Source organism: Columba livia, chromosome 1 (assembly GCF_036013475.1).
Source record: "Columba livia isolate bColLiv1 breed racing homer chromosome 1, bColLiv1.pat.W.v2, whole genome shotgun sequence".
Lineage (NCBI taxonomy): Eukaryota > Metazoa > Chordata > Aves > Columbiformes > Columbidae > Columba > Columba livia.
This window is the reverse complement of record NC_088602.1, coordinates 125140583-125157077: the sequence shown is the minus strand read 5'-3', so window position 1 is coordinate 125157077 and position 16495 is coordinate 125140583. Positions and strand designations below refer to the sequence as shown.

The window sequence follows — 16495 nt, the reverse complement described above, 5'->3', positions numbered from 1 at the left end:
AGGATGAAGTATGTGCTCAGACTGTGCTCAAACTCCATTCTGCCTCAGCCCCCACCAAAACTCAGAACCTTTCAAACTCTTATCCAGTCTGACCCTATTGTCTGATAACCTGGTGGCTGGAAGCGGCCACTCATCTGTCTGGGAAACTGTCATACTTCTTTCAGAAGAGTCTCTTTAAAAGAAGGGCTACATTAGCTAACATTTTGATTTCTAAAATAAAAGCATTGCAACAGGTAAAAAGAATCTTTAAAGCATTTTAAAAAGCTCTGCAGCTTACCATTAGTTCACATTTGTTAAAAAGTTATTACAGCTCTAGATTTGAGGACAAATAATTCAAGTGAGAAACAGAACAAATTTACTGTGGAAAACTGAACAGCAAAATAAATACTTTCATTTATTTGAGTATCATTGAGTTACTATAACTTCTAATACTGTCAGTATAGATTTTGAGTGTGTATTCTCTCAATGGGTACAGAAGAATACAAAAAATTGAGTGGATTTACCAATCTAAAATAGAATCTCTTTTCTGTCAAGGTTTTAGAGGCCCCGATTCTTACTTCAATATTAATTTTATTTTGAAGAGGGAACATAATAGTATTTATAAGCACAAGTGAACTCTCACCTTGTACAGTATTTGGACGTGAAAAGAGTATAAGCAAACTAAAAGTGAAAATATTCATATCCATAAACATCAAAACACTCATTTATACGCATGTTTTACACTGCCAGGTACATTTAGGCTAATGCCAATATATCTGGATATGGGAACACAGATATCATGAGAACTTCAAAATTAAGTTTTTATTTGGATTAAATTCATTGTAATCCCTGATGAAGGCTATGGCACATGGAAGTCATATATAAGCACCATGTCTCCCAGGCATTTGCAAAGTTAGATGCCTACATTTAGTCTTGTATATCACTGGTTTGGTTTCCAGAGATACTAATAGTGGTAGCTGCTAAACACCCCCCACCTCCCCCCCCCATTTGTTTAGGTTGCTCTTTTCAGCATTCACACCTCTTCAAAGAAACATACACATTTCTGAGCGGAAGAAAACAACACACAGCTGCAGAAAGTGTAGTAGAGAAAAAAATGCTACAAATTGTTTTTGTTTTCCTTAAAAAAAGAAATTACATTATCTTCCACTTCCTTACAGAAAACTTTCTTCTACAGTGGAAAATACTTTCCAAAGCTCTAGCGATCCTAAAAATCTCAGGGGAAGGATTTGCTGACTTCTATAATACACTATATTCACTCATCAGTCACAGCCATAGTAAAGCTAAATCTTAAGAATATAAGACCTGATCATGCTCTCATTCAGAATCAACCTTACTGAGTCACAATGGCATCAAAATGTTTTAAATAATCACTATTAAGCTCTTACAAAATCCATCAGCTCTTCCATGCTTTGGCCAACCTTGATTCTTGAAAATGAAAACTGTAATGATATGTGTTCTAAGTGAGCACAGTAACCGTATTGCAAGGTACCAAACACATTTCCACCACAATAAAGGCATTACTTTGAATAAATGGCTTGATAACAATTAACTTTTATTGAGCATTTTTCATTCTGCTGTTGATATTTTGTCTGATACACAGTGGGAAGAATTCAGAATTTATCTAATAAACACATGGCAAAAACTAGTGCTCTGACACAAACCTGGAAAATATCCTTCTGTTGTCTCCCACACAACTTTGCCTTCAAATTTCTCCCACAAACTCAGCAATTCTTACACCCAAAGCATCCAAAAATGGGATGATTAGGTTAATTTTACAGAATATTGCTACACAGGGATGACAAGGAGAACCCAAGAACCCAGCATGATAGGGGCCCATATTCACATTGATTTGAGCCACAGATCCTAACAAAAGATTACACCATTTATAACACATGGGTAGGCAAAACAAACATACTCAGAAAACTCTCTTCGCCTATGCCTTTTCGCATTTCTCTCAATTCTTTTTGCTCACCATTTGTCATCTGAGGGAATTTTATGCTCTGATTGATCAATGTGAAGTCTGAGCAACACTCAGAGCAATCTGCCCTACAGAGCACTGTGCACAAACCCAGTCCTGAGTAGTACTGGCTACAGCACCACTTCAGCCTTGTCTTGTAGTTGGTCTCTGCCAGTGTCTCCTAACACACAGCTCTGCTTTCATAGAATCATAGAACCATTTTTGGTTGGAAAAGAACTTTAAGATCATTGAGTCCAACTGTTAACCAAGGACTCCAAGTCCACCACTAAACCATGTCACCAAGAACCTCATCTAAGCATCTTTTAGACCACCTCCAGGGATAATGACTCCACCACTTCCCTGGGCAGACTGTTGTAGTGCCTGACGACCCTTTCCATGGAAGAAATTCTTCCTAATATCCAATCTAAACCTCCGCTGGCACAACTTGAGGCCATTTGCTCTTGTCCTACCACTTGCTACTCTGGAGAAGAGACCAACACTCTCCATGCTACAGCCTCCTTTCAGGTAGCCAGAGACAGCAATGAGGTCTTCCCTCAGCCTCCTTTTCTCCAGGCTAAACAGCCCCAGTTCCCTCAGCTGCTCCTCATCAGACTGGTGCTCCAGACGCTTCACCAGTTTTGTTGCCCTTCTCTGAACTCTGGCCAGCACCTCAATGTCTTTCTTGTAGTGAGGCGCCCAAAACTGAATACAGAATTCAAGGTGGAGACTCACAAGCACTGAGTACAGTGGCACAATCACTTCCCTAGTCCTGCTGGCCACACTATTCCTGATACAAGCCAGGATGCTGTTGGTCTTTTTGGCCACCTGGGCACACTGCTGGCTCATGTTCAGCTGGCTGTTGACCAACACTCTTAAGTCCTTTTCTGCTGGGCAGCTTTCCAGCCACTCTTCCCCAAGCCTGCCTCAGACTTGTTTCTACCAAGAATTTCTGCAGTGGATGTTATTCTAAGAGGGAACCAATTCTTCCTCTGCAGACATGACAACTTCAGGATCTCTGACCTTTGATAAAGAATTTGCTGCTCACCATATTATAAAAATTTTGCCAAGAGACCTGTAAGTCCTAATGCATTTACTTTTAGAGCACTAAGAAACATGTTCAATCTGAACGCTCACATGTGACAACAAGAGATTTAAAAAATGAGAACCCATGTTCCTGTGTAGCAGCAGTCCAGATCTAAGTCTTATGAAACACATTTAGAAGCAGGCTCTGTCACAGAAAATCTTTTGAAAGTGTCACTAGAGACTTGTCTCATAGACATTATAAAGTAACAATTCACTTCTGATCACCAAAAAAATACGTCAGTTCAGAGCTTACCTTAAAAACTCTTTGCAATTTTTTTTTTTCAACTCTCATGAGGATACAGATGAAAGCCTGATTATACACAGAACCCAGTGTGTATTCTGTCACATACTTCAAACACTGGGAGATTCCTCTTTTCCCTTCTTCACAGGAAGCTATTCAATTCCCTATAAAGCCTTAATTCAAGTTCACAAAAGACTGTTTGACAGCAGCAAGAGAGGATGTCAACATGAGTTACATTAAATTTGTCAAAAGTACGTGCTTGTAGAGATTTTATTCTGAAAGAGGAATAAAAAAGTTCAAGGGGGGCTAACTCAAGGAGGAGAGGGGAACATTTTCTACCATCTCATATGACAGACACCTTGTGTAACTTACCCATATAGTGGCATTAGTTATAAAACAATCTTGTTGGTTTCGAAGCCCTGAAGCAGGAGTGAACCTGCTACCCTGAATGCCTCGTCTCAGCGCATCCACAAAGACTACGTTATTTGCATCTCTTTCAAGTGTATGTCATCAAAAAGGTGACCCCTCCCAATGTTCGTACTTGTGCCAGGCAACAATGCAGAAAGCAGTCAACCCTGGACTATTTTCAAAGAGATGGAGAAAGATCACACAGTGTGACACAGCACTACATGGGTACAGCACCTCAGATCCCCAGGCAGCACAGCTTCACTTGCACAGCACAGCGTCCACACTAGAAAGACTTGATAACCGGCATCACCGCTCAGCTCCAGGCTCACAAGCTCAGGCTCAGCACTGCTAAAGTGCAATCTGACTGCTGGCTGGCCTGTTTCTGCAGCATGCAACACTTGGCTCCCCCAATTGCCACCTTTTTCTCATACCTCACTCTTCCAGATATTTTCTCCAGAGCCCTGCAGTCTCCAGCTTTTTCAAGCATCCACATGCATGTTTTCCCCCAATCTCCTCTCACAGACACCTCAGAAGTAACTCCCAGAGCAGAAAGATCTGCAGGCAACAGGCTGAAAACCACTGATGTAAATCGGTATTCTCTCTTGTGGTTCCTGTCTACCCCTCCCTGACAATTTTAAAATTATGCTATTGTTTATTTTAATTTTTTCCACTTAGCTTTTTTTCTACTGCATACTTAATCGACAACTTCTCAAAAATCATGTTAAGGTCCTTTGTCTGGAAACAACTGTGTTTAAAATCACATTGAAAAACCTCCTGGTGGAATCCAACTTACTCAGCCAGCTGGTTTATACACTTTGTCAGATCTTCATAAATGGAAAAACTAAAAGCCCTATTTAAAAAAAACCCACTGTGGGCTGAGAAGTTGCCATATACAACTTAGATGAAAAAAAAAAAATTAGTTTTTAGCCAGAGGGGGTAGCTTCATGATTTAAATCTGAAGTTTGAAATACCTAGTGTCCTGGGACTCCACAATGTACATTTCAAAAGATCAAAAGTTTGGCTAAACAAAGTGATTTGCACACTGTTGATTCTGCAGAAAATTTCAAAGCTAATGTTGCATGAGGACAATGAAGAGACAATGACAATTTTAATAAAACCAAATGTAGCCTCTGTGACCTTGGAAGGAGTGCCTTTCCTTCCTCTTGCCCTTCATGGTGCTCCTTCTTGATTACCTTCTGTATCTGAGAAAGCAACCCTACTCTTTGAGCCTGAAGGAAGAAAGCACAGACTGAGGAGGACCCAAAACACTGGCAGTTGCAAGACCACGACCAACACGAAGGGCCTGAGATGACTCCTGGCTCCTGGTTGCCATCCCTCCCTGGTACCCAGTAGCAGCTGAACTTTCTACCTCATATCTGTGGGAAGCATCCATGCACACCCGCCTGCCACCTGCACCCCCCAGCACCCCATGTAGCTCAGCCAGTTCCCCCTCTGTCACACTCAGATATTCTGCTGCTCAAATGCCTTTGACTTGCTCCTTCCAGGGAGCATGGACAAGCATGGGCTATGCTGCCTCTGCAGCAGTTTGCCACGTGCTGCCTCACGCTGTAGTGCAAGGAGGGGTTGTAAGATGCTGCAAATCCCAGTGAAAAGCAAATCACACTGACAAGCTGGATGACACAAAGCTACCTTGTAAAAGACAGCTTTGCCTTCAGGCACAGAGTTGTAATATAGGCTGGAAAGGACTGTAGGAGATCGTCCGATTCAACCCCTGCTCCAAGCTAGGCCAAACAGATCAGGGTGCCTGGGGCCTTGTCCTACTGCTTCTGAGCACCTCTGAAGATGGGCCTTTGGGGCAGGAGCCCTGTGCACACACCCCAGGGTTTGATTACCCTCCTTACGGTGAAAACACGTTTCCCAATATTCTGCGTTACCATTTCCTCTCATCCCAACAGCACATGTCTCTGAGGAGAGTCTGCCTCCATCTCCTCTAAGGCCTCCATGAGAGACCCGAGGACAGCAGTAAGGTCTCCCCTTAGCCTTCTTGAGGCTGAAGAAAGCCACTCCTCTTGGCCTCTTCCTCATATGTAATCAAGAATGAAAGCTAGGACATCCTTCTACTCTCAAACAAGAGTGTAGCTTCAGAGGTGTTCAAGAAAAGAAAGGGTTTGACTTCCAAGATGCCAGAAACAAAGAGATTATCTTTCCCTTCCATATACACTGATGCTGGGGGGAGTCAGGCAGATGTATCAGCAAGAGATTGTCATGGGATCTGCATGTGAGTGTATCACAGGTGCTGCCTGTGCTCTGAAGAGGCAAACAAATGGGACTACATGTTCTAGCAGCCCAACTGGCTACTTAAAGCAGGTACCCACTGATGCCATCCGACACTACTTGCCACCCAACAACAGTGAAGATGAATGTGTGAGGATGAAGCCCTTATTGATAAGTAGAGGCCTAGGAGGCCTTGTAGGTAGCTCCTTGACTTCAAAATCCCACTGCAAAATGCTGTTTCTAAGAAACAGTCTCTGTTAATTGAACACATCACACAGCTGAACAACTCTATTTAAAAAAAAAAAAAGTTCAGTGGAAAAAACCAAAATGAACCAGTGAATTAATTTGCAGTTTAATTAATTTAACTCTAATTTTGTATCATGCATCTGTTATGAATTTCTCTTAAACTAAGAAGCTTTCATCCTTCAGAAACACAGAAATCTTTGCTTTGGTGCCAACAGGAACCTTTCCTTGGCCCACGTCCCAGCTCTGGGCAGGTACCCTTCTCTGTCAGGCAGGCCTGGGCCTGCATTTCTCCTGCAGCAGAGCCCTGAAATTCACCCACACCACTGCTGGAACTGGTGGTGAAATCTCAGCGCAGCACCTATCTTGGCAAGGTCTCAGTTGATCCACATAGGCTTGGGCTCCTGTCACAATTCGAAAATCTGTAAGTAGTGCTAAAGGGGAATTCGTTCAAATCAAGGTATGCACAGAGATGTGTCTGGAAGAAAAGGTGTACAAATAATGAACCCCTCTTTTTTAGTGACCTAACACTAAATCCAGTTTAAGTTGGGTAATGACCTATTAGAGAGCAGCGTAGGGGAAAGGGACATAGGGGTCCTGGTGGACAGCAGGATGGCCATGAGCCAGCACTGTGTCCTTGTGGCCAGGAAGGCCAATGGCATCCTGGGGTGTATTAGAAGGGGGGTGGTTAGTAGGTCGAGAGAGGTTCTCCTTCCCCTCTACTCCGCCCTGGTGAGACCACACCTGGAATATTGTGTCCAGTTCTGGGCCCCTCAGCTCCAGAAGGACAGGGAACTGCTGGAGAGAGTCCAGCACAGGGCAATGAAGATGATCAAGGGAGTGGAGCATCTCCCTTATGAGGAAAGGCTGAGGGACCTGCATCTCTTTAGCTTGGAGAAGAAGAAACTGAGGGGTGACCTCATTAATGTTTCTAAATATATAAAGGGTGAGTGTTATGAGGATGGAGCCAGGCTCTTCTCGGTGACAACCAATGGTAGGACAGGGGGTAAGGGGTTCAAACGGGAACACAAGAGGTTCCACTTAAATGAGAAGAAACTTCTCAGTGAGGGTGCCAGAGCACTGGAACAGGCTGCCCTGGGAGGTCGTGGAGTCTGCTACTCTGGAGACATTCAAAACCCGCCTGGACACATTCCTGTGTAACCTCATCTGGGTGTTCCTGCTCTGGCAAGGGGATTGGACCAGATGATCTTTTGAGGCCCCTTCCGATCCCGAACATTCTGTGATTCTGTGATGGTGGTTTGGGCATATCTCTGCAATCACTGCTGGAGGCCTCCCTCCGCAGTCCATCAAGAGAATTTAGGGGCAGGATGACCCTGGTCCTCCTCCAGGACCGCCTTTTAAATCAATTTTGGGCCATATTTGGCTGTCCTAGAAGGCTGGAGCTACCCACATAACTTACACTCAAGTGATAGCAGGTCACTTTTGGCAATTACTCCCTGTCCACCCAACCACCAACAACTGAACAACGCTGTACTTCCACAGTCGGTTTCTGAAGGCAGAAGCCAGAAAGCCACCAGGAGATGAATTACTCTGTCCCCATTTCCCCACCCCAAGATGCACACTCCTGCCCCCTCCTCCTCCTTGTGCTGCTTCACGTGCCTCCATAGCAAATGGTATCGGGGAATTAAAACCAACTGATCTAGGTGCAAACTGCAGTGCTTGCAGGCATGCAGGGCATGTGCTGACAGGACCACCCAGGGTCCACGGCTGTCCTAGTGTCCCCCAGAGCCACCACCAAGGCAACCTCTTTCTACAAAGAGAAGCAGCTGTCTCTCCCATCTCTGACAGGCTGTGTATTACTATAGAAGTATGTATATTTGTTTGTATCATGGGAATCTTTATGCAGGTATTGCTGTAATAGAAGTAATCAACAGAGTGCTCTTATTTTCCTCTGTCATCACCCAACAGATGCTTTTAGAGATGGATGGATGCTGCCATGCTGTGTGTACACTTACAGTTTTAAGTGTTCAGGTCCTGTATGTAAAATAGGTCCTGGGTAGGCAATTAGACAAGAACACAGATCTGACCACAAGATAAGTCTGATTTCAACAAATGCAGCAGCAGCAGCTTCACCACTCTTCTGCATCATTCTTCAGTAACTACTTGGTGAGACCACCACCTGGGATTAAGTGATTAAATTTCCATTCATTTATTTTTGATTGTCTGCCAAAGGCATCCATAGGGAAAGATGAATGCTACCACTACTGACTGAATCAAAACCACAATACACAATCCATCAGACAAATTAAAGACTATGTTACTGTATCACCACAAGCCTGCACCTGACCAGTAACACAAAGGTGAATGACAATCTCTGAAACACATGTTAACCAGAACTATGTAGACCTAAAGGATTTTATCAGATGTATTTCTAACAGAGCAAAATAGAAGGACAGGGTTTTTTGCACCACTAAGATGGGAAATAGTATGCCATTAGAGGTATAACAACAGGTTTACTGAACCTTAAAAAAAAAAAAATAATAAAAAAAAACCAAACCAAAACAACCCCACACAAAAACCAACAATGTATAATATAGGAGAACTGTAAACAGCCTGAAATTTGTCTGTCTTCAAAGCTACCACCCCTTTCTGAATGAAATAGCTTGCAACGTTTTCCCTAAACTATTAGGAGGACTCAGTTCCTTGGTAGGGTGAGAAGTGTAAAAGCAGACTATTCTGAGGTTTTGCTTTTGAAATCATCCCCTTTCCTCTTTTACCTACATTTAGAAAAATCTTTGCAGCTGTGGTATTGAGAGTTCTTATTCACTTCCAAGTCCACAAGGTTCATAACAGAAGGGAGAAGTCAGGATCTTAAGTATTTTCTCAAATTGAGGTATTAACATCTTAATCAGCAGTCAGGTTTTTAGAATCAAAACATTTAGAATGGGTACAATTTTTATTTTCATCTCATCAACCATGTTCAGCAATGCAATAAGGCTTCTTGCTAAACTCCAGAACAAGCCATGCAGTTTCACAAGTACTATTGTTTTGCACACCACTATATGCAACATCCAGATATTGATAATGGATACTACAAAAAAAAAAAAATCTACTAGAAGACAGGCAAATAGTTAGCAGTCAGTAGAACAGATCTGGGTCATTACTCATATTTTTTTTTTTTCTGGGGAAGAAAAAAAGAAAAATTGTTAAAGTTATTTTCTCAGTCATCTGTAGAGAGTACTGCCAATTACCACGACTAGTATTCTTGAGAAGGTGGCAGGTGGGTACTGCCAGACTCCATTCTTGGGAATCTTAGAGAAACAGCCTCAATTCTGCAGCCAAATGATTGCTTGTTAGTGAAAGACAATATATTAGTAAGTAAAATATTTAGATTCTAGGAAAGAAAGAACGCGGGCAAACCCATGTTTTATATTTGTCACCTACTTTATGAAATCTCTTTCATGTAGACTTTCAACAATGAGAAATTAGGTGAAGTGCAACCCTGCTGTTCTACGGTTTTACTTCTAGGGCTTATTTCATCAACTAAAGACTGTCTGTTAACATCATTAAGGAAGGAGTGCAAAGGCTAAAACTAAACATGAACTTTTCACTTTTATACTTAGTGCTCTGCCAGTGTGGACTATTCTACACACAAGTTGTCATCTTACCTAAGAAAGAGATTTTCTACACTTAGTAGCAAACATCTCACTTCGCATTTTTTTCCTCTTACAGCTGAATAAGCATTACTTTAAATTACTTTTATATTTTACTGACCTCACCCCTTCACCATTAACCTTCTACAGAACAATACCAGCCTAATTGGTTGATTCACTTCTCAGTGGCAAGGAAATCTTCAGCCATCCCAGACAAATGGAAGACTAAGGGTTGTGCTAACTGGAGACTAAGCCAACCCAACTCTCCTCACCCATCTTCCATGCTGCAATTATTATGCTACTGCCCACAGTAACTTATCTAGAGACTGCGCAATTTATCATGGTTTTGTCCTCTGTGCTCCTCCTTTACCACTTGCCACTGTATGGATTAAAGGAGCAGAAGCCCTTGAGGTACAACTACCTCTGAGCCAACCAGCCAGGGTGACAGAGGAATAACGTGACCTGCACGTTTTGTCCATCACAAACACGTACTCCACAGACTGAGGTCAGGAATTCCACTTTCCTTGGCTCAAGGCCTGGAAACTTGAGTCTTTAGCAAGTGCCAGGCCTCCCACTGAGGGCAATATTAACCTCAGACTACAGGTCAGCATGGCCCAATTTCCTCGTATTTTGCAAAATATTGCTTTAAGGATATGAGGTTAATGAAGTTGTCTGGGTAGAAGCATCTGAGACCATTTGATAGGTATTTTAGTTCCGAAAGGTGTTGGTTTTTTTTTTGTTTTGTTTTGTTTTTTTTTTTTTTTTTGGTGTTTTTTGTTTGTTTGTTTGTTTTTTTTGTTGGGGTGTTTTTACAACTCTAATGGGGATTATGCAATATAACAATTGTCCCTCTTTCACTTGCCATTGCAACCTCCTCCCCTAACCACAGATACCCTCTAATTCAACATTTGACAGTAGTTTAGAATTAACAAATTCATGCAAATGTTCCTCACGACAGAGGAAACAGTTGTAAGATTAATAACGCAGTGGTCTTAAGGATTTGTAAAGCTCCTAGCTTCAATTTGCCTCTACATTAAATGCTAAATTTGCAGTTTAACATAACAATCAATGGAATCAATAGTACTTTTGAATCTGTATGTATCACTAGCATTTGTCTTTTGGGACCAAATCTTCAAGGGATTAGCCAAAGTCTACACTCATACCATCCCTTCCTTTAATGGTATCCACTGACCTTCCTGTTCCTTTGTCCTACATCTTTCTCTGCCTCCATCATTATTTGTGTGCACCCAATTCCAACTAATTCTTAGGACTTTCTACAAAACTATCTAACCACTACTCAGTAATCAGGAGCACTTTTACAGTTTAACTATGCTAAGTGAATACCAGTTAGTTAATATTTAGTAAAGAAGCTAGCTAATGCTGAAAAGAAAAAAAAACTCCTCTACATTCCTTAGACTTTTATAAACTAAAAAAGACGAAATGTGGCATAATCACATCCATAACAGAAAAAAGAGGTATCCTCAATTCAAACTTTTTTTAAAAGTAAACAGAGCGAACCTCTGCTTCTAGATTGTTATTTCAATGTCTCGTTACTAATTGCTTCAGAAACACAGTTCACATTGTGTAGTCAGGCAGAGAAAAATATACACAGAAGTTACAGAGATTGTCTAATTTCTTCATATCCTGAGCCAAAAATTAGCAGAATGTACACTGTACTTTTGAGAATAAGTTTAAAAGGAAAATCAGTGGTTTAACGTTTGCCAGATTTATCAACAGCTACAACCAAAAAAACCCTCAAGTTTTCTTCCATTTAAAAAAGTGATTTTCCACAGAAAAACTTCATTCTGTATATAGACCAACTTACTCCTACCTCAAAACCAGCAACACATATTTTTATATGCTTGCCTCACCAGAAGACAGGTAAAAGATGCTGAGAAAAATCTACACTGGTTTGCATAGCTTATCTAACAATATAGGACAACGTCAAAACATGGTAAATTGAAAATGCCAGCTGTAACTTTGATTTCAAGGAAACCAAAATAACTCAGAAATATTTGCACAGAACAAGGAGGTCACATCAGTGAATTAACAGCCACACTTTCCAAACTCTCTAAGCTTTTATTAATGCCAGACTCATTAATCCACATTGTTCTGAAGAATTCACAAGACGCAAATCAAGACTGAGACCACCTGACCCCCTAAACTGTGCATATAGACTGCCTAGCACCTTACCAGTTTACTGCTTAAAGACTAACTTGGTAAGGGCTGACCATGGCTGCCTCTCATCCACTTATTGCAGGCTCCAATTGCCATGTTTAGTTGACCACATATTTGGCCTTCAGTTTATCCTCCAAGATTCGTGTTTGTCTGAATAGACAGGAGAGACTCAGTGTAAGAGGACTGACTTTGCTGGGGAGGAGAGTAAGAAAAAAAACCTGCACAGAGGACAGATTACCACTGCAAACTGAACAGCACAACCATTAGCTGTGCGTGGAGACAGCAAGAAAGACAATAAGAAAAAAACTACATGGAATGGAGCAAAAAGCGAAAAAGATCTACTAATGCCTTCTGTCTTTTTTGACTAAGCTATCTTTGAGGCAAGGAGTGACTTTTTTCTTATCTCTGCATAGCCCTCGGCTATGCAATGGCACATGACTTACCTGCCCGTTTCCAGACCATACTACAGAAACAGCAAAGAGCAGCAAGAGAGTGATTCAGCCAGCCTGTCCAATGGGTTTTAAAAAATGCAGAGTCAGTTCAGGAAACAGACTGAGTAACATAATGCTCCTAGGTCTCTCCAGATAACAACTAAGGGGAGGAGAAATTTTCTTCTATATCGATCAATGAAGCGGGGGTGCTGGGCTGCGACACGTCATTTTGGAAAAAGGGTCAGTCAGGTGTGTGCTACCATGATAAGAATCTGTAATAAAAACCAGTCGACCACGTCATGGACCAGAGTACTCATGAGAACACAACCATTATTATTATTAATTACAAACACTTGTACTTTGGCAGTGGAAATACAGTCTTACGTTCAGAAGAACAGTTATCACATCTCCTATTCATATCCTGATCAAGCATTACAGTTATCATATAAAGGTGAAGGACAGATGCTTCAAATCATTAGTCCATTGAATAATAAATAAGAACAGAGTGCTGGAGACATCTCAATATGGAAGTGAAATTCATTAAGCAACTACTTTGGGAATTTCTGACCTCCTATATGGAGGTGAAACACTTCACATGCCATGGATAAATATACTCAAATTAGCTCAAATTAGTTTTAGAACTTAAAAGTAAAAAAAGGTGGTTCTTCTCAGTACATCCTCCCATTCTGTAGTACACACAGGAGCATTGTGATAGAATTACTGGTTACCCACATCATTACTTTTGGCTTAAGTTTCAAATAAATACCCTGGGCAGCATTAAAAATCTGAGTAAACATTACTTACAGATTCATCGCCTGTGAACAAGTTAATATTCTACATACCTATCAAAAACTGGACAGGCAGCACACACATACATACATACATACCTAACTCCAAACCTGTGCTGTACTGGCCCACATACACTCAAATATTCAACAGAACAGCTACAAATGTTTTTTGAATACTATTACCTATGATTATGCCATGATCAGAGGGATTTTGTTACATACGGTGTGGACCACAGCCAGTGTTCCTGCTTTTCTACTCTCATTGGTGCCCTTGGCACCATTTTTTTGGAATTCTCTTTTAGAAATATTAAACGACTGTTAAGGATGATGCATATTTAAGCTAATCAAGTATTTTATAGAACCTTCTTTAAATTACAGGAAAACCCCAAAGACAAAGGGTAAACAAAATGCATAAGCAAAAATCACCAAGTCAAATAAACCAGGAAAGATCTTTTGAAAATGAGGAAATCTTACTTGCAGAAGTAAAACCACTGAACTAGTCAGATACAAAAAGAACAAACATCCAAACCTTTATTTAGCTACACTATGGACAGAAATAAGCTCTTTACACTTTCTTTTTTTTAAAGTAGATCTACAATACTGAACATATTTCTAAATGCCACATCCTTAGCCTTTCTTAATGCTTAGATGCATAGCCATGAGAGTCCTAGAAAATCTTCTTTGAAGTTGTATTTTGTTGCAGTTGACTTCTCATTTATTTAAGGTAGTTGCACAACGTAGTTTTGCACAGTGTCGAGTCAGGGACACTCCAATCATCCTTAGAAATTACAGTCATTATTCACACAGCAAAATTAGGCAAGGTAGATCTGTGCACACACAAACAAACATTAACATATTTAATACTGAATTATAAAACTTACTTTTGTGCATCTGCAGATCGTTTCCAGCTTCCTTGCAGATCCTGTGAGATATCTTTTCCAATATTATTTAAGTAGGCACCATCTTTATTTACAGAATCCTCTTTTATTCTAGCTGTAGAACAGATAGGTTCTTCAATTTTTGGACACTTTGGCTGCATGTCCTCTGGAAGGGTATTTGTGTTCTGTAAATCCTTTTCACATCTGTTGGGCTCATTTTGGAAGGTAGAAGGTTTAGATTCTACCGAAGATGATTTTGTTGCAATGTTAAATAAGCTTCCAAGAAAATGAAAAAAGCCTTCTCGGGGTTGCTTGTCTTTATCGGTTGCTTTGGTTCCAGGAGTCAAACTAGGAAGGCTATTAGCCTTTTTCAGCTCCTCCTGGATTTCAGACTTGCTAAGTTCTTCTGTGGAATGGTTCTTCTCTTCATTTTGACAAACCTAAGATAAATACAACAAGTGCATAAGGAAAATGTTTCCTCTCATCTTCATACATTTCCCAATTCCTCAATTTGAATTTGTTCCCATGCATTGTATTCCTTTCAAGATATCTGTTGTTTAAAGGTTCACTTTAAGAACAAAGCCCTGTACTCTCTTTTTGTACTAAAAAGGTCCGTATTCTACAAAAAGCCAAAAGGACTACATAGGCCAGAAGACTCACAAAGCAGCTGCTGGAGAAGAAAAGTACAGAAGGACAGATGGGGAACAATTGCTTCAATTGGCAGAAAAAAAAAAAACCCAAGGAAGAAGCAAGGAATAATTTTTCACACTTCAGACTCTAATCTGCCCAAAAAGCACAGCTTTACAAACAAATCTGTATGAGCTTGTGAGAGGAATGGTTTTCAGCTTGCAAATATATGAGGAGCACCATAGCAAAACGCAAGCATACTGTAGCCTTAAACAGAGTAACCTCCACTTGCAAAAAACCCAGGAGAATCAAGAGCAAGATTTAGATAAACCAAACTCAATTCACGTGCCAGAAATTAATCCTACCCGCTATCCTTAGCAACCCCATGTTGCACCCTTTGGCCAGCTTTCCGTCAGCTCCACAGGCAATTAACTGCACGGCCCTATTTTCCAACCTGTTTGTAGTCTCAGCTCCACGGTTCACCACGCTCAAACTGCAGAGTTTTCCACACAGCTGAAGTCCTACACACCGCTACTCCTGCACCCATGGCCTTCTGAACTGCCTGTCACCTAACTGAAAACAATTAGTACTAAGGTAGGGATTCACCTCATGTAAACCACCTCTTCGTTTCTTCCTTCAACTCAGCTGAGCATCTATCTCCAGGGGCCAGACAAGCTCTGTTCCTCACCAATTTATGCCCTTGAACTTTCTTGGTGCCAGCTTCTCTTACCGATCCAAGAACTGCTGCCCAAGCCCATGCTACTTCTGCCAAGACCACCTGCCCCAAAATATGATGCAACTTCACTGGCAGGCTTTACAAACACCACATGTAACCACATTTTCAGCCTCACAATCTAAAATTGCTTTTTCCCTGAACCTCCCTCCCATCCTCACCCTTCATTAGTGGGTGTCATTTGCTATTGCTGCCTATTTTATCTAAACAGTACAATGCTTCTAATTTCAATTCTTGTTTCAAGCCACTTTACTAAAACAGAATAAAGTTAACCCAGCTTTTCTTAAATACAATCTGTTCTGCTCAACAGGAGTGGGGAAAGAGAACATTAACAAAAGTCCCATGCAAATTTTAGTTGTGTCAATAATATCTTAGGTTAAAAGTAATTGATTCAAATTGGATAACACCTACCCACTCAATCTAAGCAGAAAGCTACTATTTGCATTAGGTCGCTAATCCTATTTCAACTTGAAGATATATTTGTTTCAAGTAACCTAAAACAATCAAGTAGGCTCATTTGTTAATAATCCATCTAGGATCATGTTAATGATGAAAAAACTGTTCTAATGAACACAGTTTAATCCTTAGGGAACAGCAAATTCTTAAAAACTTGCAAATTATACTTTGTGATACTGGAGCAGTGGTCTTTAATCTTCTATCTTCAAGCAATATTTTTTCACCTTTTCCATATAAAGAGTAGATGCAATTACTTAATATTAAGTGAACAGACATATGTGTTGAAAATTGAATTGTTTATATGAGGATAGAAACTGAATGGCATTAATTTGTCCTTGGGAAATCCATACAACCTCTATTTTCTTCACATAGGCAAGACACTCAAACAAGCACATTAAACCTTCAAGTAAACTTTCAAAAGCGGGCTAAGTCAAATACCAGCCTTTTTCATCCAATCTGTGACAAATCCTACCTGTCCCCACACGCCACACTAGTCAATAGCTGATGCATCACAAAGGGATGTAGTCACCCCTGTAGTATTCAGGGATTTACTATTTGCAAATACGTTACAGGTCAACTCTACTGAAATACACTCCTGGAAATGAAGATGACAACACTGTACC

The 16495-nt window shown here is 40.8% G+C and overlaps 1 protein-coding gene across 1 annotated transcript in view; it reads right to left on the bottom strand.

Annotated features, from left to right (window-relative positions):
- CRYBG3 (crystallin beta-gamma domain containing 3) overlaps positions 1–16495 on the bottom strand; it is a 94192-nt gene that overhangs the window by 52137 nt on the left and 25560 nt on the right. Inside the window, exon 3 of the mRNA XM_065076659.1 lies at positions 14060–14496. Coding sequence (XP_064932731.1) covers positions 14060–14496 — 437 coding nt within the window. The remainder of the gene's footprint in view (positions 1–14059; positions 14497–16495) is intronic.